Source organism: Neofelis nebulosa, chromosome 1 (genome assembly GCF_028018385.1).
Source record: "Neofelis nebulosa isolate mNeoNeb1 chromosome 1, mNeoNeb1.pri, whole genome shotgun sequence".
NCBI lineage: Eukaryota > Metazoa > Chordata > Mammalia > Carnivora > Felidae > Neofelis > Neofelis nebulosa.
The window spans coordinates 101,709,363-101,733,806 of record NC_080782.1 but is presented as its reverse complement, the minus strand read 5'-3'; the positions used below and the strand labels follow the sequence as shown (position 1 = coordinate 101,733,806).

At 38.1% G+C, this 24,444-nt stretch overlaps 1 protein-coding gene across 2 annotated transcripts in view; it reads left to right on the top strand.

The window, feature by feature from the left end:
* The window catches only part of ARHGEF28 (Rho guanine nucleotide exchange factor 28), a 306,764-nt gene that overhangs the window by 201,238 nt on the left and 81,082 nt on the right, over window positions 1-24,444 (top strand). For both annotated transcript variants that reach the window (XM_058729755.1, XM_058729762.1), the window contains 7 exons: window positions 4,668-4,789; window positions 8,747-9,027; window positions 12,563-12,770; window positions 15,244-15,355; window positions 19,063-19,105; window positions 23,691-23,814; window positions 24,170-24,302. In XM_058729755.1, coding sequence (XP_058585738.1) covers window positions 4,668-4,789; window positions 8,747-9,027; window positions 12,563-12,770; window positions 15,244-15,355; window positions 19,063-19,105; window positions 23,691-23,814; window positions 24,170-24,302 — 1,023 coding nt within the window. The remainder of the gene's footprint in view (window positions 1-4,667; window positions 4,790-8,746; window positions 9,028-12,562; window positions 12,771-15,243; window positions 15,356-19,062; window positions 19,106-23,690; window positions 23,815-24,169; window positions 24,303-24,444) is intronic.

Below are 24,444 nucleotides of genomic sequence, written 5' to 3'. Positions count from 1 at the left end.
ATCGAGTTTTGCTTACCTTTTATATAGTCTTTGAAGTACTGGGTTTACTACCCAGTAAAAATAAATGTTATCAACAGAACTGTAAAGTTAACTTTTTGCTAAGAAAAACGGTCTTAAAAAGAGCCTAATTTAAGACAAAGAGCTGATTTTCTTATTGCAAATTATTTCTGTATGCTAATTGAGAAAGGATCTGAAAGATGTTCTTTTTGGGGCAGCAGTTTTTCTGTTAATTTACCACCAAATTGAAAGGTATGAAATGTATCTTAAATCTTGAAAAGATAAGTTAAGAAAAGCTATTGTAGCTTTTTTCTTTTAATTTCTTTTATTTTTCTTTAAATGACTGATGCAAAGAGAAATTAGCCACTTGGCTATATGTAGCTGGTGATTATTTGAAAGTATTTTTGAAGACTTTTTTTTTCCCTACTAAATATTACTCTGGTTTGAAGCTCATTAGATATGGTGACTAGCGTTGAAGTTAATAAAGGAGAGGAGGTCTTGTAAGTGTGTCATCTTCTGGTTTGTTCTTCTGTGTTCATTTCTACATCCAGTTATCCTTTGGTAGTCTTTGGCAAGTTGGGACTCTGGATGCTTTATGGAAAAAGTCTTAGGGGTCAGTCTTCTAAATTGTTGCATTGAGTGACCCAGAAAACCTACATGGCAGATTGTGGATGAGAGATCTAGAGAGGAAACAGATTTTCCATTGTCACTACTGTCTTCTGATTTTGTACAGTTATGTTCCCTCCCCCAACCCCCACAAAGATTGATTGTCTCGGTGGAGTCATTACCTGAGTGACAGGATGATGAGCTGGTCTAGGCAGCTTTTCCAAAGTGTAGGGTAAGTTCTCCTGGGTACTGTTGGTCTTGGAGATTGGATCCCAACCTAACATGAGATGGCATTGAATCACATAATAAGGCAGGTATTTGCTTTGCATTTTTCTTTTGGTCGCTCTGCTGATTCAAGGAGAAAGTTCATTTTGCACACTGCTTCTTGACCACATTTCCAATCCTTGCTAATTTCCCTTCATCACAATGAGCGAGCGGCCCTTGCATGGTGTCAGCGTTGATGGACAACTGTTCTGTCAGAAGGTAGTTACATGGTTTTAGTGTGTATAATTCTCTTCGGCTTTTTGTGGGGAATACTAGCTTTCTGTTTATAGTGAACATAAAGTGTTTCTTTCAAACTTCATTGTATTCAGAGTGAAAAGGTGAGTCAATCTAAAAACAAGTACTAGAGAATATAATAACACAGGTAGTAAGTAGCTATGGCAAAATTGTGAATTTGGTAGAGGAATGACACAATCTTGGGAAATACTGGTATAATATCTGCTGTAATTTTTAAAGCCTTCTTTTTTTTAAATTTTTTTTTGAACGTTTATTTATTTTTGAGACAGAGAGAGACAGAGCATGAATGGGGGAGGGTCAGAGAGAGAGGGAGACACAGAATCTGAAACAGGCTCCAGGCTCTGAGCCATCAGCACAGAGCCTGACGCGGGGCTTGAACTCACGAACTGCGAGATCATGACCTGAGCCGAAGTCGGCTGCTTAACCGACTGAGCCACCCAGGCGCCCCTCTGCTGTAATTTTTACAGCAGATCCCGTTTCTTGTTTGAAATTACTGGGACTAGATTGGTTTTAGAATTTAGCATTTTCACATCTTTTTGGAATAATGCTTATATACATATGATATGACTGGCAATGCCATTCTCCAGTGTGGTAATATTTCTGCAGCAGAATGCATGAGTATTCACACCAGATAAGGTAAATAAAAACTATGCATGGCCTCATATGGATTCAGGTCAGATTTTGCACCAAATATGTCTGTGAACCAAATTGATACAGAAAAGTTTTGATTTTAAGAGCTTTCTCGATTTCAGAATTGGAGATAAGAGATTATGCACCTGTCTTTGTTAACAAGTGACATCGTTTTCTAAAACACTAGTCAAATTATGAAGAAAACAAATTAAACCCCAGTTTGGTCAAAGTAACCAAAGGAACTCGGCCATCTTTCAGTTTATTTTACTGCTTGGTTTGATCTTACACATTCTGACCTGCTGCATAGGGCCAGGTAGATTTGTTTGTTGGGGGGTGGGGTGGGGGTGGGAGGTGAATGCAAGGATAACAAAAGTAGTTCTTAGTTCTGCTCATCTTTGAAGTGAGGGTCAGAGTTTTGCCAACAAAGCTCTTTCTCTTGGTAGTTCCTAACATGGCTTTTGGGTGACTGGTCAGTACATTCACTGGTACCACACAATTTGTGGTGCTGTTGCTTTTGGTTCTATGTTTTTAAGATAGAATCTATCAATTGTTTGCAACTGTTTTGTTGAATGCCTTGTTCTTAGTCTAGTTACCAATGAAGTCTTAAATTTGCCGGTGATAGAAGTGGCTAAAAAAGGGCATAACCGGCCCCCCAAATGTGATGGCAGAAATACCAGGTGCATTATGGTGTGTGGACTTAAAACATTCTAGAGCAGTTAGAGGGCATGTTGAGTTATTTATGATTGTTTTTCACACATTCTGTAAAATGACCTATAAGCAGGTATTTTCTTCAGAACACACTGAAAGTGTTTTGTCAGGTTCTTGATTTATAATCTTTGGAACATGCTTTTTTTAAAAAAATTTGTGTAATTACAATGAAAGTGTATGGTAATTGATCATGAAGATTACGCTTGTGAAGAATTTGTGGGTGTGTGTTATAGTGCTAGCTATTTAAGTAAATTGATAAAAGAAGACGTTATGGATATAAGAAAATGCGTCCCATTTACACTGTATATTTACTCAAGGAGCTTGATGAAATTTCATTTTGGCCTTCTGTGGTGAACAGGTAGGTTAAGAAATAGAATCTAAAGCTGATGTTGTTTGGCTCATACAATTGATGTATTTTTGTCACTTGCATTATGTCATCCAGCAGTTTCTAAGAAAGAACAATTTTTTATCCTAGTACATCAGCCCAACAGTTAATAATTTTTTTTTTTTTCATTTTCTCATGCACTCTCATGGGCTTACCTGGGTTATATGTTACGATACAGATAGGACGGGCAGGGAGATCATTGCCATTTCTGGTGAAATGGCAAGACTATGCATTTTGTACCCACTCTAGAACACTTGCTGGAGTGTCAGGGAAGATGACATTTGCTATAAATAAAACTTTGAATCCACACTATTAGAGTCATTTACAGACATGGGTGTTCTATTATTAATATAGCACTAAGAGTATTAATAATATTAATATTATACCTTATGGTTAGTATCAATAATCTCACATTGAACATGCTTGAAATAGCTATTAATAACAAAATATAGTATCAGTGACAATTAATATTTATTGACCTCTTGCTAAATGCTAGGCATGTGTTTAGTGCCTTACATGTTTGAACTCCTGTAACCCTCATACCCTGTGACAGGGAAAGCATGATGAAGATCAGCTTTTATAGAAGAAGAAACTCTGTTAAGGTATTGGGACATGAAGTAATTTAACCACAGTCACAGGAAATGAAGCATTCTGGCTCCACTGTGTTTTATTGCCTTCAACCTTAGGTTCCCTACAAATACGGTTGCACCACACTCTTTGGGATTCAACCTTAAGCAACCTCATCTATTTGTAACAAAGCTGAGAACATAGAAGCAAGTGAAAACAATTCTGTAATTAAAATAGCAACACTCTCTTTAAGAGTGTGCACAGTCAGGCTGTACAGAACTACTGGACGTTGTACTATTTTAGGTCTGTTAGTAAAGGGTATGGAGCCCGGACACTGGAGTGGAATCCAGGGGTTGTAGTTCAGGCACTGATGCTTCCAAGTTATTAAGTGAGATGAATGTTAATCTGTTAGAAATTGAAAGCACGGGGCGCCTGGGTGGCTGAGTCGGTTAAGCGGCCGACTTCGGCTCAGGTCATGATCTCGCGGTCCGTGAGTTCGAGCCCCGCGTCGGGCTCTGTGCTGACAGCTCAGAGCCTGGAGCCTGTTTCAGATTCTGTGTCTCCCTCTCTCTGACCCTCCCCCGTTCATGCTCTGTCTCTCTCTGTCTCAAAAATAAATAAACGTTAAAAACATTTTTTTTAAATAAAAAAAAATTGAAAGCAAAAATCTGATGATTTTATAGAAATCTCTTTTGATTGGAAAAACAGTGCTTGAAATGGGCACATATTTATCTATTCATGTCTTCTGCCCATCTCTTCACTGGATTATTTGTTTTTCGGGTGTGGAGTTTGGTGGGTTCTTTATGGATTTTGGATACTAGCCCTTATTCCGATATGTCATTTGCAAATATCTTCTCCCATTCTGTCAGTTGCCTTTTAGTTTTTTTGATTGTTTCCTTTGCTGTGCAGAAGCTTTTTATCTTGATGAGGGCCCAATAGTTCGTTTTTGCTTTTATTCTCCTTGTCTCCGGAGACCTGTCTAGTAAGAAGTTGCTGCAGCCGAGGTCAAAGAGGTTGCTGCCTGTTTTCTCCATATTTATCTCGTACTATTCTGTAGGCTTTAAATAACTGGGAAGGTTTGGATGTAGAATAGAAAATACATGCATGTAGATCTTAACATGTGAATGAATGTGTTTAAAAAACACAATCTGCGCTTGTTTTTGTTGTTGTTTTACGGTTTGATTAAGAAGGTAAAGTTTGACTGTAAAATAAGTTCCATCTACTCTTTTCTGTCCCATTTTCATTTTTCTGCTAGATCACTCTTTTGATGTCTTCAAAAAATCCAAGCGTTCCCCAGCATTCTCTGCTGCAGGCCAGCTCTCTGACGTGCTGAATGGTGGCGATGAAGTTTATGCCAACTGTATGGTGATAGATCAGGTAAGGTGTGACTGATGTTACAAGAGGGATCTTGCTCTCTTTCCAAACGCTGAGTAACTGGGAAATATATTCAGCCTTGGTTTGCAGCTCTCAAGATTTCAGCCTGAGGGTGGCCCTGGTGATGCTCCAGTGGAGCCTCCTCATATGAGCATTTAACTTAAGTCCTCCTTTCCATTCACAGCACGCATTAACCCATCATGAAGCACTATAGAGAGGGATCGTGAGACACTGTCAAATGAGAAGAGTGTGAGAGCTCTTGTCTTACAGCCAAAATAGGAAATGACAGTTGGAAGCTTATATATATATATATATATATATATATATATATATATATATATATATATATATATATATATATATATATAGTGATTATGTATATATATATGTGTATATATATACATATATATATACATAATATATATGTTAAACATTTATTTATTTTTGAGAGGCAGAGACAGTGTGAGCAGGGGAGGGGCAGAGAAAAAGAGGTTGACACAATCTGAAGCAGGCTCCAGACTCCCAGCTGTCGGCACAGAGTCCAACATGGGGCTCAAACTGACGAACTGTGAGATCATGACCTGGGTTGAAGTCAGCTGCTTACCCAACTCAGCTACCCAGGCACCCCGGGAAACTAATATCTTCTTTACAGCTTTTCAAAGTAACAGTGTGTGTACAACCTGATTCGACAATAGTTGTATTCAAATCCAGCAAACAGTTATGAGCGAGAGCTTGAAGCTAGCCCCATACAATGTTGCCATATAAATCACTTCTTTAATCCTTACAACGCACCTATTAACATATGCTAAGGTTATATAGCTTCATTATTAAAAGAGAATGGTATCATACTCCTGGGAAGTTGGAACCCTTTAGAATGCCCCACCTATTCTCTGGCAGAGATTGGTAAGTTAGATCTCATAGAGGCATGTGGTTTGAATGATCCTCAGATTTTAATATTTATAAAAATTAATACATAGTTTTAGATCTTAAGATTACTCTGCACACTAATTTATGGACAATTTTAGGCTTTTTCAAGGGTAATTTTGACAGCATATAATTTTTGCCTTATCCACAGACTTCAAAACCTAATGTCCAGAAAAGGTGCATCATATATATGCTTATTGAGCCCCTTTTTGTTATTGTTAGCATGCATATTGCTTATAGACGTTTTCTGTGATACATACTTTTCTGTCTAGTAGGTCTCAATTTCACCCCGAGTCAGGTATTTTGTTTTTTTTTTCCTTTTGTGTTAAAATCATTGTTACCTCAAATCATTGTTAAATCATAAACGGCAGAGATTGGGATGATACTCAAAATGACAGAGGAACCAATAAATCAGAATGGAAATTAGATGTAAATAGCTGATATAGTTCTTTTTTTTTTTGGCATAAAGCAGCTGAGTGTCAACCCTAGTTACAGAAATCTAGGATGAAACAGAGGTTAGGACAAACAGGGAGTTCTGGGGACATTCTTTGAAGACACAGGGAAATTGGGTTTGGCGTGCTCTAGCGACATTCTGATTCTGATGGTTGTGGTATTTTCTCAGCATTTAAATGAAATACTACTTGAGTTCTTATCTTTTGGCTCTGAGCCTTAGTGAATACTGCAATATTTCCTTTTACTTCAAGTAGCTAAAACTGTACATGACTCAGTATTATGTGCAGGACCCTTGTGTTCTTGCATTAAGCATGCACAACTTCCCAAACCAAAGATGAGGTTAGGATAGAATTTTGTTTGGGGAGATCTTGAGATAAGTATTGCTTTAGTAATGTGAAGTGTGAATTTCAAGAGAACTCAAATAGCGTAATCGATAAACTGAAATGGGGCAGAGGATTGCTGGATTTATGCAACGAAAACAGAACTAAAACTACAAGTATGGATACAAATCACAAAGTTCACTCTGTCAGTGGGGCATAGTTATATGGTTTCTTTCACTTTTCCTACATCGATTTGAATAGCAAGGATAATATAAGAAGTCCAAATTCTGCATATTTGAAATAATTGCTATCAGTATCTGAGAAGAATCTTGTTTAATTTCCTTCATCTGCCCCAGCCTGGCACAGAAATCTAACTAGATTGTGATGAGAATCTTATTTGTGATGCTGTTTCCAGTGAATTCTCAAAGTTATCAACCTATCTGATGAGGAGATATACATGGTAGAAACTATTTTGCAAATTACTCTGTCATATAAACTACTTTGAAAAAAATCCATTGTATTTGGACATCATTTCAAACCATAATTTAGTACAAAGAATACATGTATACTCTTTATCAAAATTCCCCAAATGTTAATATTTTACCACATTTTAGTGTAAATGTACTCTGAGCATGTGTTTGTAGATGCAAATGATGAAAATAAGTACATAAATATTAACCATTTAAGGCAAGTTGAAAATATGGTGCCCCTTTACCCCTCAGTCTTTCATAGTCTATTTCCTAAAAAACATGGTTATCCTCTTACCAAGCACCTATAGTTACTGAAATCAGGAAATCACCGTTAACATAGCATTAACTGTCTACAGACCTCACTCACTTTTACAGATTGACTCAATAATGTTATTTGTAGCAAAAGAATATTCAGTTAAATGTCTCGCATTTAGTTGTCCTTTCTCTTTAAATCTCCTATAGTTTGCAACATGTCCTTAGTCTTTGTCTTTCATGAAGTTGATAATTTTGAAGACTACAGACCAGGAATGTCCTTCAGTTTTGGTTTCTCTGATAATTCCTCACAGCTGGGTTCAGGCTACGTGTGGTTGGCAGGAATATTAAAGAAAGGGTGTTGTGTTCTTCTCAGTGCATTGTATCAGGAGGCACATGACACTAATTTATCCCATTACTGGTGATGTTATCTTTGATTTGCCAAGTTTGTTTTCAGTAAAATTACTCTCTCCTTTTAAAATATTAAGCGTCTTGTAGGGAGAGAGTTTGAGTCTGTACATCTCCTGTTACTTAACAAATTCTGAACTGCTGGTTTGAGCATTCCTTGATTATTGTTTTTGCCGTAGTGAATTATTATGATGATGAAGATTTAGGACTCCACCTTTCCTCCTTTTACTTCATTCCCCCTGTACTACCCTGTCACCAGTTTCACCCTCTTTCTTATTACTGTTTGTCACCTGGAAGTAACTCCTTTGATTACTGCCACCTCAGATCACTGATGCTTTTAAGCCCCTTCCTTAGAACAAGGGCTTTGATCAACCAGGATTTTTTTTTTTTTTTCCATATGTGTAGGTTGCCCTTTCTTTTTCCAATGATGGTTTTAGGTCAGTCTCAGGCCCTCCACTATCTCCCTGTTTACTCTGCCATGCAGAATTTTCCAGACAGCTCTCATTTTCTGCACAGGTTTATGGCAGGAGTCTAGCAAGTTGTTTGCTGAAATTTGGCATTAGCATTATTTTTCACTGATAATTTGAAGTTTGGGGCATTTTATGTCTTTTAGTTAAGTCCCTGCATCTTGTGTAGTTTTATTCTTATTTTAGTTTGTAATTTGTTTTGTTTTTTTGAGACTAGGATTTATGTGACCACCACTACCTTGGTTATCCAGATTCCAGGGACCTAAATCCTAAATTTTCTAAGGTTTAAGACATTTTGGTGAAAATAAAGTAGACACAGTATATAACCATTATGTCATTGCCTACTCTTTAATTTTTGCTCAAGTATTTAAAATACATCCCTTTTTTTGAGTCAGTGGCTCATAAAATGTTAAAAGCATAGTCCATTTTGGGTTTGTAGTAAAGAACAACTTTATAAAGCGCTCAGGTGGTCTTCTTCCTTTTGTGAATTATGGGATAGCACCCAAGTGAACAAAAACACCATGAAAGAATTTCTCCTTACATAAAACGAGAACAAACAAAACAAGGTAAATAAGGTGGAAGGTTGTTAAATTGGGGAAACTTTATTCTCTGTTCCGCCAGTCTTTCCTACTTTTGCTCCGCAAATATTTTTCTTTCAACTACTAGGTTGGCGATTTGGATATTAACTACATTAACATAGAAGGTATCACTACAAACACCTGCCCTGAATCGATGGGTTCTACTCTGGGACCTCAGAGCTGCAAGCATATCCTTGCTGCGGAAACCAGCCATGGAAAATACCCGCTAAGTGAGAAGAAGGAAGTGGCCTCAAGTACTGAAGCTCGGCAGTCCTTCGCATCACCTTCTGGTTCATATGCTTCCGATTTTAATCTTTCTTTTGGTCTTCATGGATTTGAAAAGGAACAAAGTCACCTAAAGAAAAGAAGGTAAGGGGAAAAAAAAGTAAGATACTATATTCTGAAGGAAAAGTGTAGAATATCAAAAAGTTTGTAGCTCAACTTGTGAAATTATATTTTAGTAGATTTTATTGTCCCATCCACTTTGATCTCTACATCAAAATATTACCCCCTTTTACATTCCTATATTCCTTGCCTTAAAAGTAAGACACTTATGAAAATGGACAAAAAAAAAATAATAGAGGAAAAGCACGAGATAGCATTCTACATTACTTGGTAGGCAAAAATTTTTAAAGTGTAACAATACCACATTTTGTTGAAAATGTATACAGTGGAAATCCCAAATACAGTTGATAGGAGTGAAAATTGCATTGTAACTTTGGAAAATAATTTGGCATTATCTAGTAAAGACATTCTATCTCTTGTAGAAAATGTAGGAATGAGGAGAAAGGACTTGCGATCCCCCAGAAAGCCCCATTTTGGCTCTGGGATGGCTGTGGGACCCTTCTTTCAGTGGGTGCCAGGTTAGGAGTGTGTAACAGGATTGATGATGAGCTCAAAGTGAAAAGCACCTCACTCATTAAAAAGTCAATAACAAGCTGAGAGGCTGGCAACTTCTCATGAAGGAGAAATTTGAGGGCACACAATAAAAACTGGGGTTAACACAGGGACCTGAATCCTAAATTTTCTAAGGTTTAAGACATTTTGGTGAAAATTAAATAGACCCAACATATAACCATTATGTTACTGAAACTTAACTGTTTTGAGAAGCTACAAGGGGAACGTAAGCAATGCAACATTTATCTTAAAATGCCCAACAGCAACAAAAAAAAGATGAATGAAGTTTCATTCTAAAACTTGCCTTTTTGGGGCGCCTGGGTGGCGCAGTCGGTTAAGCGTCCGACTTCAGCCAGGTCACGATCTCACGGTCCGTGAGTTCGAGCCCTGCGTCAGGCTCTGGGCCGATGGCTCGGAGCCTGGAGCCTGTTTCCGATTCTGTGTCTCTCTCTCTGCCCCTCCCCCGTTCATGCTCTGTCTCTCTCTGTCCCAAAAATAAATAAAAAACGTTGAAAAAAAATTTTTTTTAAAAATAAAAAAAAAACTTGCCTTTTTTGTTTTACCACCATCCACAGTAAGAAATACTTTTCACACCATGACCCCACGCCACAAACATACACAAAAACAGTAAAGAAATGTCCTACGAAATAACATGTGGAATGTATTCTGTTATTTTCTATTATATACTATTTTAAAAGAAAATTTGGGTCACAACCTACAATATATTTCATATTTCACTAATGGGATTTTTAAAAATAGCCTTATAAAACATTGACCGAGAGGTGAGCCCGAAGAATATTGTTCATGAGGGGCGCCTGGGTAGCTCAGTCGGTTAAGGGGCTTTTGCTCAGATAATGATCTCGTGGTTCATGAGTTCGAGCCCCCATCGGGTTCTGTGCTGACAGCTCAGAGCCTGGAGCCTGCTTCAGATTCTGGGCCACCCTTTCTCTCTGCCCCTTCCCTATTCACACTCTCTCTCTCTCACACACAAAAATAAATAAACACTAAAAAATTTTTTATAAAAAAAAATATTGTTCATGATACCAAATATCTTAGCTTAACAGCTTAATGAAGAAAAATAGTAGCCCAATTGAAATTAGTAGAAAAAGGAATGTTTTAATGTATAGCAGGCAAAATAAGATAATAATCACTGATAGTTGTAGCTTATACTCACAGCAATGGAGAAATGTTGTATGTAACTGGAAACTCTTATGTTAAATTACGATAGGATTGCAGGCAGCCAACCATTTGAACTTAATGTTTATTAATACAGAGATCACAAGTTAAAAGCAAATAGAGGGGGACAAGACATTAGACCTTTATCCCCTAAGGTCTCTGTCTACTCTCTGACTACCACTGAATTAAGGAAACTACATAGCACCTTAATATATCTATAATTACATTGTAGTAACATTCAGAGCACAAGTATTTGCCAGAAAGTGGTTCTTCACACCAAGCCTTAGTTTTTGTTTTTTGTTTTTTTTATGAGAAATCACTTTTTGGACTTCAACATTTGCACTGAATTACAGTGTGAAGTCCACCCCCGGTGTGTTCTGTGCTCAATGCCAAGGTGAAATCCCTCCATGGGTTCTGAAAGGAGAAAACCCCACTTGGGAACAGCTCACTGATGCCAGTTGTGGCTTTCATTTCTATGTAAGTGTCAAAATTGATCACGTTGGTATTCAGTGGCCATTAAGTAGCCTATGGATTTTTAAGAAAAAGAACCAACGTGGACTAATTCAAAGTTTCATATTCTGCTTCATATTTCAAAATTTTTTTTTTCAACGTTTTTTATTTATTTTTGGGACAGAGAGAGACAGAGCATGAACGGGGAGGAGCAGAGAGAGAGGGAGACACAGAATCGGAAACAGGCTCCAGGCTCCGAGCCATCAGCCCAGAGCCTGACGCGGGGCTCGAACTCACAGACTGTGAGATCGTGACCTGGCTGAAGTCGGACGCTTAACCGACTGCGCCACCCAGGCGCCCCTCTGCTTCATATTTCATAAGCGAGATGGTTTTATTGTGTTGTCATTAACATTTTAACTCCAGTACTGCAACAATGAAAGAAAAACACATTTGAAAATGCATTGAGCATTAACATGCCTATAGAAGCACTTGGCTTCAAAGTTTGAGCGGTTTAAAATGTAAATATTATGGAATGAGCCAGGAATATGGAAGGTCACATTCTTTCCTTTTAATTTTATGGTTATTAAAGTGAAAATAGGAAAGAAAAGCAGTAGGTTAGCAGAATTATTACCTGCTTCTGAGGGGGAATTCTCACCTAAAATCTCTAAAAATGATGACCTAACGTGACACATTTGGGACCCCACTTGATTCATGTTGACTCCTGTCTTTTTTTTTTTTTCTTTGTCAAATTTTTATTTTAATTCTAGTTAGTTAATACACAGTGCAGTATTGTTTCAGGAGAACGGAGTGATTGACCACTTGGATATAATAGCCAGTGCTCATCATGACAAGTGCCCCTGTTAATGCCCATCACCCATCTAGCCCACCCCCATCCACCTCCCTCTTATTGTTAAGAGTCTCTCATATTGACTCTTTTCTCGACAACAGTCAGTTCTGAGGTGTGAACTGCAGTCTGTCCCTGATTGTCCCCGAGCTTTCCAGCCCCATGCTGCCTATTCCCCACAGGCCTCCCAAAGAGCCCAGTGGTTTTGTTTCATCCACAGTTTTAGTATTTGAAGGATACGTAAGGCCAGTAATAATTAGATTTATGAAATAAGTAAGGCAGAACCAACTTAGAGCAGGTTTTGTTAAAGTACTTGAAATGGCGTTTGTTAGGTAGCAATGTTCATTTGGGGAAACATAAAATTTAGTTTGAGAAGAAGAGATTTCGGGGGGAGAAAAAAATTATAAGTTTTGTTAGAAACAAAATGATTCTGCATTGCATCTTTGCCAAGGAGAATTTGAATTGAGAGACACAGAAACCAGTGACTGTGTCGGTCAGTCTGTAGGCTTACGTGATGTTTACTTACTTGTGCTTTAGTTCCAGCCTCGATGCCCTGGATGCCGACAGTGAAGGGGAGGGGCATTCTGAACATTCACACGTTTGCTACACTCCAGTGTCTCAGAGTTCCTCAAGAACCGGGATCCCTAGTGGGGATGAATTGGACTCTTTTGAGACCACCCCTGAACCAGATTTTAGTATCTCCAGGACCGAGTCCCTTTCTTTATCAAGTAACCTGCAGTTGAAGGTATTCTTAATGCTATTAATTTGGTTTATTGTTAGCACGGAAGCCATGTTCTCTAAAGCAGTCCATCTCTATGTGAAGGACAGGTTATGTTTCATTCGCTTGTGTGAACAATTTTGTTTGTTTGTTTCTTTTTGGAGACTCATGAGCTGTGTGACTGAGTCTGTCTTTTTAATCTCTCCCACTCCATTTCATTCGTATAGTGCTTCAAATGACTGATTTATATTAAATTAATTTGCCATCAGTACATATAATCTTCCACATCCTTGGAAAACTTTACTGCCTCATACAATGATTTATGCCACCGTTCCCTAAGCAAAGGGAGAAAAACTGGCAAGAGGAAGTGGAGTTAAGTGCTCAGCCTGGTTTGGGCTCACATACATTTTTACTTGGCTCCGGTGTCGAGGTAAATATTACTAAGGCAAAGGTGGTATTTGTTGAGCCTTCCCGGCTGCACCAAGTAACGTGGGACACTGTAAACTGTGTCACTTTTCCTGTAGGAGATGACTTTACTCTCTCATAGACATTTTCACATTGCAGTTTTGTTGTGGTTGTTTGTTTCGTTTTAGATTTTAAAGAATGAACTCTTTTAACCTGGCAGACAAAGCCTTTTTGTGTTTCCACATAAGTTTTCTTCCTTTTGGATTCCTTTTGTCTATCTGTTTTCTTTTTCCGTTGAGTTTACTACTGTAAAATAATGTGCCCTGTGCCCAAACTTCTCTTCCTGTGAACCTCTGATAGTTATGATAATGCTCTGTTTTTGTAGTGTGCTTTGCAGTATATGAAGCATGTGTTACATTTGTACAAAATACATCATTTTCTCTTAGGACATAAATATTACCTTTTAGTTTTTGAGTAAATGAGGTTCTGGAGATATTAGATGTCTTGTCCAGGTTGCCCATGCTTGGTGATAGATCCATCGTTCAGTCCAGGCCTTCTTACTACGGTTCCTGAATCCTTTCCCCCAGCTCTTAGGCCTGTAGAGCAGTCATAATCTTTTGAACCTGAATGTCATGTGATATTTCTGGATGGTGAGAAATGGGTATGGTCGTTCATGTAGATACTTCTTCTGTACTTTGAATGGAATGATGAAAAACTTCTCATTACTTGGAGGGAAAAGTAATTCCGTCTTTCTTAATCAGTTCCAGGTTGTTCGCTTTTCAGGAAGACTCTGCCTTATAAAACGTATCTTGACTTGCTTCTGTAATTACCCTATGTAACTTTTTGCCAAAGAGTTCTGGCTAATTTTCAAAGTTCCATTGTTAGGGGAGATAATTACTATGTATGACTTAAATGCAGAGGGTGGCATTTGGCTAGGGCCCTTTGTGGCCAGTCACCATTAGGGGTATAGGACAGCTCTGGCTGGCCTTTCTGATATCTAGAACAAGCGAGCCCTCCCTAATAAGAAATTCAGCAGCCAAGTCTCAAGGCCCTTTGAAACAAAGGCAGGCTTCTGTTTTCAACTTGCCTCCAGGCCCATTAACTAAACCAGTGAACTTAGGGAAACCATATGTTTTCATCTAGGGAGAATGGAAGCTCCCAGCGCTTGTGAAGGACAGTTGCTGATGGCTTAATTTTAGTAACAAATTTTGTATTACTTTCTTTTAACTCTAAGTGATAGCTTAAAAATGGATAAGTGGGATCAATCCTAAGGATACTAGGTCCCAATTGGGTGAGAGCTGGGTACCATAAATGGCTTTAATGGTATTCTATTCCATATTGATTTAACTTTTCTGGAACACATAAGGTAACCATGTTTTAATTATCTTGCCACCTTGCATTGTCACATATGTTGCAAATATAGAAATAGTGTGTAATTGGGAAGGAAGTAACAAAAATAGTAGGTCACTTAAAAAATAAAATTAAAGATCTATAAATCAGTGATACTCAAATAGCATTTCAGGAAGTGCTAGATGGAAGGCCTGTTGAAAGATGGGCACAGACTAAAAGGATTTGTAAATTGACCTGATGCATTCTTCCTGAGAGGCTACAGCTAATATTTTAAGTTTAAATAGCTGTTGGGAAATTGAAAAACTCATGTAAGTGGCTATTTCTCTACCTTCTAATAATTATGAAATAAAAAACTATAAGTTAATATGGAATTTTGCTTAGATACTACAGTACAAAATAACAAAAAACCTGACAACTCGGTTGAAAAAAAAGTGACCCACTGTTGAATATGCAGGGAAAAAAATCATTTGACTTGATTTTTCACTTTTAACCAACCTGATTAGAATGTCATATTTGTATTTAAAGTGTATATGGGCAGGGAGACGCTCGAGTTTACTAAAGCATTCAAAAGACAGTACAATTTTAAACGTTGTGATAGGCAAACAAGAACAAATGATGAGATCACATCAGAAATATTCACACTGAGTCTTTTCACAGGGATGCTGACTTACTAACATTTGTGGTGAACACATACTCTCAAGTCCTGTGTAGAATTTTTTTTTTTAAACTTTGTTATCTCTTCTAGGAATCATTACTTTCTGGAGTCCGCTCACGTTCTTATTCCTGCTCATCGCCCAAAATTTCTTTAGGAAAAACTCGGTTGGTGCGTGATTTTACGTTGTGCGGTTCCAGTGAAGGTAAGCATTATTTACCATTTGGCTTTGAGAGCATTCTCTTCCAGAGCAGGTTTTCAGTCAGGAAAGGTATATAAAATATATAAAAGCAGCACGCAGGAATTTTCAGTTCCATTTTCATAATTGATTTTTCAAAGCTTAGCACAATCCTTTTCTCACTGTGTTTTAGTCCAGTTACAGATTTGATGATGATATTAAAAAATATGCACAGACCACTCTGTGGCTCTGTTCTTTGAATGAAATGTTTTCCTCCAGGATGGTAGTGTAAGCTAGAGTTTATTCTAGGTTCATTATTATGAGAGCTTCAGAGGATTTGAAGCAAATTATAAAAAAATTACTTCACCTTAGTTTAAATTGCTGAAATAATTTACTTAAAGGCAAGGTTTGGCAAGATAGATTTTTTCCCTCTTCTTTTTATTTAGTGGGGGACTTGAGACCGTTAAAATAAAAGAAAATAGTTGGAACCTGAGTAAAGGTATCTCAACACTCTTTGTGGCGGTGTAAACAGAAATAAAACTTCTAGAAAAGGGTGCAATAAAACCCTTCAGAAAAGGGTGCAAATCATAAGCATACAGTTTGACAAATTTTTAAAACTGAATTCAAATTACATATATAATGATTATGGGTAATTCAGAGCTGTGCTTGTAGCCCCTTTCAGCCACCACCCCCATTTTCTGCTGTATTTTGAAACAAAGGTATTTCTATACATAATATATTACGTAGTAACTATATTTAAAGGCATATCTGGAAGTATGCCAATATGTAATACCGAGCCTTAAAATAAAATGTTTGTCATTGCATTAATGCTTTTTTGTCTATCATCCTTAAGAATCTTAAAATATTCAGAAAGCGAGAGGTGCCTGAGTATTCTTAGTTTCCCATTGTAGAATATTTATTTCATAAGTTTCCTTCTCTTCATTTTTACTTTTTAAAATTTTTGTTAATGTTTATTCATTTTTGAGAGAGAGAGAGCACGAGTGTGAGTGGAGGAGGGGCAGAGAGGGAAACACTAAATCCGAAGCAGGCTCCAGGCTCTGAGCTGTCAGCACAGAACCCAATGCGGAGCTCGAACCCACAGACCAAAGATCATGACCTGAGCCGAAGTCAGACGCTTAACTGACTGAGCCACCCAGGTGCCCCGTTTTTACCTATTCTTTATTACGTTGTTGTTGTTGGTATTTGCATGTCACATAAAACAGTCTTAAAAACATGATCTTTGTGGTTGGAACTGCCATCCTAAAACAATGACTTATATATGGGAGATGTTCCATAATTATTTGTTGAATGAATATCCTGAGCAAGATACACAGAGCACAAAACAACTGCTAGGTGTTTTTGTTTTTGTTTGTCCTCATTCTCTCCGGGAATCTTTACTGGAAGAGGAGAAAGCAAGACTGATGATAAATGTCAGTTTGAATTTATGGAATGAGAAGATGGAGAAAAGGATTAAGAAAGAAAGGAAAAAGATGGATTGAATTTGCCCTGGGTGTGTGTGCGTGTGCCTGTGCGTGTACACACGCATGCACATGCACACACACACATCATGAGTCTTTCTGAGATCTCCAGTTCTGCTTAACCTTAGTTTTGGTTGGGATTCCTTTTAATGGCAGCCTGACGTCTTTTCACTGCTTGTCCTAGATGGCAAAATAACTTCACACTGTAACTATTTAGACAATGCTTCTAAATCTTTGCAGTGTGCAAAATGGCAGCCTTGACATTATATATGTGGTATGACTGGTTTTTAAAGTCACTTCAGAAGTTGGAAGTTGTTGACCAGATGACTGAGAGGAATTTGATCGTTTATAAGGGAAAAGAGCTCTGATTTATGAATTCATTAATGAATATGGAAGGGTATCTTTGCCTTACATACAATCCTTAAATCTTGGCAGTTGAGTTGGAAGGAATAAAAAACTGACCTGGATTTTTTTGACTTTTCTGTTAATAAAGTCTTACTTTAGACAGTATATTTAAAAATAGGGGCCTTTCAGTGAAGTTTGGTCTCCAGAAGGTAAGAATCACAAATAGGCAATGTAGGTTGAAGGTAAACAGCACATACAAAAATTCCAATGGGTAAACCATAGGATATGAGGAATAAATGAATTCTTAAGGACGAAGGAATAGTTTTAACTTTGTGTGTGAATGTGATCAAAGCATAAGAGTGAAAGCTTAACTAGTTCAAAGATGGAATGTTTCATTGTTTAGTTTGCTTAGATTAATCAGAGGTAAATCGACATTTACATTACCTTAAGGTCTCTCTTGGTGAGTTGGAATAGCGCCAAAACTTTTTTCTATTTGAACAGAATCCAAGTCCTCTTTCCCCCCAGTGGGAAGCCCCTTTATATTAGCTACATTGCAGATATACAAAGATCGGATTCAGCCCTTTTCATTCCTATTTGCGATGTTTTCTCATCCTTGTCATGTCTAACAGGTTACTTACTATTGTTTCTCATGATTTTTTTTTTTTTTTTTGGCCAACTGTATGATGGGGTGGCAACATTATTTAATGCTTGTATACACAAAATCCTGTCCTACAATTCCCTTTGGTACATTGTGTGTTTAGATAGACAGGAATATTGTCAGTAATTAAAACCTCACCAGGAAGGACACAAGTGTTCTAGTTTTAAGAATTTGAGGAGTGACGTGCATGTACTTGTGAAAATCATTGTGTGCTGTTATTTGTCCAGTCGCCTGAGTCTGGTTCCATTAGTTTCTTAATTATCTTGGACATGTGGCTAAATCTCTTGGTACCTTAGCATGTTTACAAGAAGCATAACGATTTCTTTCTCATGACTTAATTTGAGGAATACTTAGCAATAGTGGTAAAATCCTTCAAATTCTTCAAAGCAGATTTTTTGTTACCTGCAAGATAGCATTAGATTTAACATTGATATTTACACATTTCAGGGATATGTGTTGATTAGTTTTGTCCTTTATTTATCTGACCCATTTCCCTTTGCAAGCTGGTTTTGCTTTTTCGCTCTTGTGGATTGTAGAGGTAAAGATTTGTCCTTGCTCTGTAAATGATGTGTTCCACAGGGGCCACGCCCTCCTTCAGTCTCTGTCACTGTCGAAGTCAGTGTCTGTGTTCCATCCTTGTAATGGGTACTCCAGTTCCGGAAAGAAGCTGGCGCTTACCTGCTCGCATGAGCCTACTCCTTCTGTCTCCCATCTCCCCTGCCCCAGGTCCAGCGGGGAAAGTGATTCTCCCTTTCCTACCACAGAGCACATCTCTCAACTGGTTGCTGCTAGGATTTTATGAAGACGTTGCAGCTCTGTTAAAACGAACTCTCCGTTATGCTGGTCTTTGAGACTTTTCTTTTGAGCTTCACTAAAGAGGCAGCTAAGATGTGTACTGATTGTGTATGTTGGGGGAATTAGTGTTACAAATAAGTGATGAAGCTCTCATGAGACATATCCAAAGAGACAATTACTGCCGTGCTGACACTGTTTGCTGCTTGCTGATGCTAACTTAGTTCATAAAGTCATTAAATGTTGCCCTGTGTTGGCCTCCTCCCTGTCCTCTCCAAACTAGGGACAGTGAGGATATCCAGAGCAATGCCGTACTTAGGTAAAATAACTTGTTTTCTCATTATTTTCTAACTGGCGGTGTGAATAATGATGCAATATGGTTGAGTGTGTGCATTTCAGACTAATGCATGACTACTGGTTTGTCTGCCTTAGTTTTCATTTTATTGTTCTGTGTCTTGTAGAGCAAAGAGCTTACAGCTTACCGGAGCCACCAAGAGACAAAAGGTATTTTAACTGTTCCAAATGTCCTGAGGGCCTCCTTGCCATCTTTGGAAATGTTTGTATATGACTTTTGAGATCCCTTCGATAGTTTGTGAGAGTTTCTGTGTAATAAGCCTACATGAATCCTTTGCTCCCTCTGAAATCTGTATTGGTACAGGTTGGCCAGCGTGTTCCTTCGAGTGCCCAGATATGCGGGCCTCAGCCCTGGGGACAGAGTGTTCTTTCTTCGGTTATTTCTAAGGACAAACACCTCCAATGTACTGGACCAAGAGGCGCAGCAGTGTGAGGGTGACCTGCCTCAGAGGGGCATTAGGTTCTTCCTAGGTCTGTCTGCCCTGACGAGCAGACTTGCTGCGGGAGGAGGCCCCTGGTTGGTCACATGTACAAAGTGCATAACCACCTCTCTTGTATGTCTTTATGGCTATTGCCGAGAGAGGTTGGTTCTCTCTGGAACAGGAAGAACAAGTGATACAGAAAGTCCTATAAGCGTTAACAGTTTTCTGAGGGATGGGCAGATCTGAAAGCTGCAAACCTAAGCTTCCCTTTTCCCTAAGCTGCTGCTTTTGGTGGAGTCAGGCTTGGGAAGCTGACCAGCAAGCAGGCGGGATTGTCGAGTTCTGCTGGTCCTTCAGTAACTGCTCGTAAGTCACACGGGGAAACAGCCCCGGGTTTACGTGCAACACCAGTGCCAGAAATGACATAAACGTTTGGCTGGAAGAAACAAGGTGAAAAAAGAGGAGAGTGGCTTTAACTTGAGTGACAATAATGCTAAAACTGGAACCTTTTAATATATACATCGAGATGGACTGTTTTATTTTAATTTTTTTAAAATGTTTATTTGGAGAGAGACAGAGACAGTCTTTCTCCTGTCATCTATTTAACAATTGGAGAAGTAATAGACTGATGGTAAAGATTTTTTTTTTTAATTCAAAAATACTTCTTCTCCACTAGGAGAGGGGTTTAAGACTGAAAAAGCCAATGTCTTAATTGGTTAAATATTAGTCTGTAAAATACTTTAACTTGGATGGGATGTGTGGAGAGGGTCCCTTTCTCATTTCTCATTTTGTCACTCCTGTGTTTTTCTTCTTCAGTCTGTGTCTGTCTGCATCCTGAAGCGTCTGACTTTCTCAGTCTATCCCCTGATGTATCCAGTAGAGTAGATCTTTGATCTCAGTCTGTGCCCAACACCTTTTGGATGCTCGAACATTGCTGATGCTTTGCTTTGGTCATGTTGTACTTACTGGAGGGGATCGCCTCCTTTGGAGTTCTCTTATTTATGTTAATCGCTTAGTTTCTGGAAAAGAATGCAGCCGGCTGAAAGGGGGCTCACTCCAGAATGTGTAGGCTCTTTTCTGCAGGAGTGGAAACTTTGTATGTACCAACTTTTTTTTTTTTATGCACAAAATATAGTAGTATTTAATTCTCCCCAAACGTTAGTGTATACAGTAGCTGACAAATAGTTTAGTACTCTGAATATGAGTATATAATTCGTTTTTTAAGTTTTTATTTAAATTCCAGTTAGTAAACATGCAGTGTGATATTAAATTCAGGCTGTACCAACTTGTTAATGATTATATGGCATGACATTTATTTTATTGACACCATCTATCTTGAGTGTGTTACACTTACTACTTTATATATTAAAAAAAAAATCTGAGCATCTGAATGTCCACAAAGAAGTCTCACTGTGTCAATTTTCAATTGGATATTGGGAATTCCTTTTAACACTTAGGATGTTTAGTTCTTCGAAAAATAGATATTATAGGTTTAAAGATTAAAGTACTGAAGATCCATATTCTTGAGATACTTAAAATTATCTTTATTGAAAAACAAATGCCATGAGAACCTCTGAAGAATGGGGTTTGTAAAACTTGATTGTGGATGATTCTATTGATCATCAAGTCAACAATAGAGGTTGGGCATCTTGTTCTGGGATTTGAAGAGTTTAATTTTTTTTTTCCAGATTCTTAGAAATTGAAAAGCTATTTAAATTATGTTATGAAAGCAGTTGGGGACTTTTCCCTTCTCTGTTCTTTCCTAACGTAACTAATTGTTACATAGGTGAATACCACATAGTTTGAGTTGACACACGGAATCTGCCAGAACTTCCACATTTGCCCAGAGGTTATGATATGTGATTCATTTTCATAATGTGATAGTGGAATGTGTCCATGATATTCACATTTCTGCCATGTTTGTTTGTTTTAGTTATTTATTTTGAGAGAAGGTGAGTGGGGGAGGAGCAGAGAGCGAGGGAGACAGAGAATTCCAAGCAGACACTGTGCCGTCAGCACAGAACCTGACATGGGGCTCGATCTCAACGACCGTGAGATCATGACTTGAGCTGAAACCAAGAGTCAGACACTTAACGAACTCAGCCCTCCAGGCGACCGTGTTTCTTAGTTTTTTAATACTGAGTGTTACAGGTGGTTTTTGTTTGTTTACTTGGTCATGTCTCAGGTCTTCTCAGTTTTTGAATTTAAAGAGTAAGGGGTATGACTTCATGTTCATTTTGTAGTTTTGTAAAGGATATGTGGAAATTGTGGTGCATTTAAAGTTTTAATTTTTTTTTAAATGTTTATATTTAAGAGGGAGAAAAAGAGCACACATGAGGAGGGGAGGAAGGTACAGAGTGAGAGGGAGACAGAGGATCCAGTGCGGGGCTCAAACTCACAAACCATGAATGAGATCGTGACCTGAGCCCAGGTTAGATGCATAATGACTGAGCTACCCAAGTGCCCTGCATTTGAAAGTTTTAAATCAAAACAGAAGTATTGCTTTTGATAGGTTCTTCTGTAGCACGGAGAATTGGGAATAGAGTTGGATAAACAGAATGTTCTTTTATTTGAGAGAGTTGATTTCTGTTTGTGCTGTGAGGTAGGTAGAAGGGAGGACTTGAGGACCTCACAATCCACAATGACCTTACCATTCTTTAATTCTGAGACTGAGGTCTCCTCACCAGATTATTCTTATCTTAGACGTTGGATGGCACTTGGTGGGGTCACAAGAGGTGTTCCAGAGATAATTCTTTCTAAGGTCTCAAATGCGTTTTTCCCCTGAATTCCAAAAGTGAGTCTGTCATGAGTGTTGCAAATGAGGATGCTTAAGAAACGAGAGATAAGGAAATTTATAAATCTGTTAACTGGTCAGTTACCTAAGAAGGTAGTTGTGGAAGTAGAAAGGAAATAAGAAGGTCCAAGTTGCTTCTGTCACTCTGCATAGTCCTAGGGTATTGTCACTTCCATCCTGCCTCTTTCTAGCTTTTTCAACGGTTTTCTCTAAGTATCAAACCCAGTTGCACTTATTGTACAGAATTTAAATAGCACGACATACTCTGTCCTGCTCGTGCCTTTAGATCTGTAGGACCAAGAGGCACTTAGGAAGCCATGTGTCATCTTTTCTAAACGTGTTCATAGGTTTGAACTCCTGATTACCTAACATAAATAACTGTATTAATAATGTGTATCTAATATAAATAAATAACAAAGTTTCATTTAATATGTGTCAGGTAAGTACATCATATATTTAAGTGTGAGAAGGGGAAGTCTAAGCCTAGCATTAATCAGATGAAAAACTAAAGTCCTAGGACTTGTCATTGTATTCATTGTCATGAAATGTGATCATATATTTTGGTACATATCAGTAACATGATAGCTTTTGAAAAGTGTGTCCCAGAGATGAATGTGTTACCCGCTAATGTGGATGAATGAGAAGTTTGGGAGATGGGAGAGACTTGGGTTACAGAATGTTCTACAGAAGTGTTACCTGGTTTTACATAATACTTGGTTGATCTTTAATATAGTCATTCTCTTCCTCCCACCCCTTTTATAATAATATTAGAAGTATAAGACTATCAGAGAAAGTTTCAGGGGAAATAGAACTTCTCATAGCTGGGACTTTTTTTTTTTTTCTCTAAAGAATGGTTATATGGATTAGGGGAAAATAAATGATGATCAGTGTGTTCACAGATAGCATACTGTTATTTTCAGATTGCCTTGTATTGTGGGGAATTATCCACAGCCTTCTTTCTTTTACAACCCAGGGAGTCTCCGATTGCAAATAGCTGGTTGAGTGGGAGAGACTGAACCAAGAGGCAGACAGTCTGTTTCTCAAACTCTATTATCAAAGGAAATGTGTATTTGCTGACTATCATCTCTATGTTCTAAAAATAAATAAAATCAAGTTTCATATTGCTGGTTATTTGGCTTTTATGTGCCCTAGGAAATTGCTGTTTGCATAGTAAATAGGGAGTTGAGGGTTTGTAGAGTGAAGGTGTAAGTCTAAGGTTTCCTTTATTTCTCTAGTATTTTATTAAGAAAAAAAAGAAATATACAGAAAAGTTAAAAGAATTGTATGCTGAATACCCATTTCTACTACTTAGATTCTATAATTGATATCATGGTGAGATAGTTGCTTTATCACACATCCATTATCCATCTATAAAATATATTTTTAATAGAGTCTATCTTTATCTTTACAGTAACCATTAAAACCTGAAAAACGTGTATACACACGTGTGTACATAAATGCTATTTTTTACTCCCTCTTTAAGTTCTGATAAACCATGATAACAGATTCTTTTTTGTAGAATTCAGCAAGAAGAATGGGATAAATATATTATACCTGCCAAGTCAGAGTCTGAAAAATACAAAGTGAGCCGAACTTTCAGCTTTCTCATGAATAGGATGACAAGCCCTCGGAATAAATCCAAGGTAACTCAAGTTCTGTGCCTTTTGTGTTTAAAGGGTAGCTGGTTCAGCAATTAGTATAGTTTCAGCAATTAGTATAGTTTCCACTGGCCCTTGAAGATCCCTTATCTTAGCTTTTGTGTACACATATTCAAAGACCGCTACATTTTTTTCTGAAATATTGTCCAAGTCACTAGAAGTGCAAGACAAATGCAGCCTGTGCACATTTCCATTGTGGCGTCACGACACTCCTCCACGAACGGCCTTTACGTTCAGACAGAAAGCGTAAAGACTGTGTATGGCTTCTACGAGTACGTTGGGTCTCAGCATTTCTCTTTTCTCATTTCTCCCCACTTGGCTGTTGGTGCTGTATCTGAAGACAAAAAGCAAGGACGCCAAAGACAAAGAGAAACTGAGCCGACATCAGTTTGTCCCTGGAACATTCTCTGGGGTTCTACAGTGTTTGGTTTGTGATAAAACGCTCCTGGGGAAGGAGTCATTCCAGTGTTCCAGTAAGTTCTCCGACCTAGTGCGTGCCATCTTTGTACTTCACCTCCCCAGACAGTAAACTCCCCGAGAACAGGGCCATTGTTAAGCATGTTTACATAATCCTTCATAGTAGCACCGCACATGCGGTTTAATGACTTACCCAAG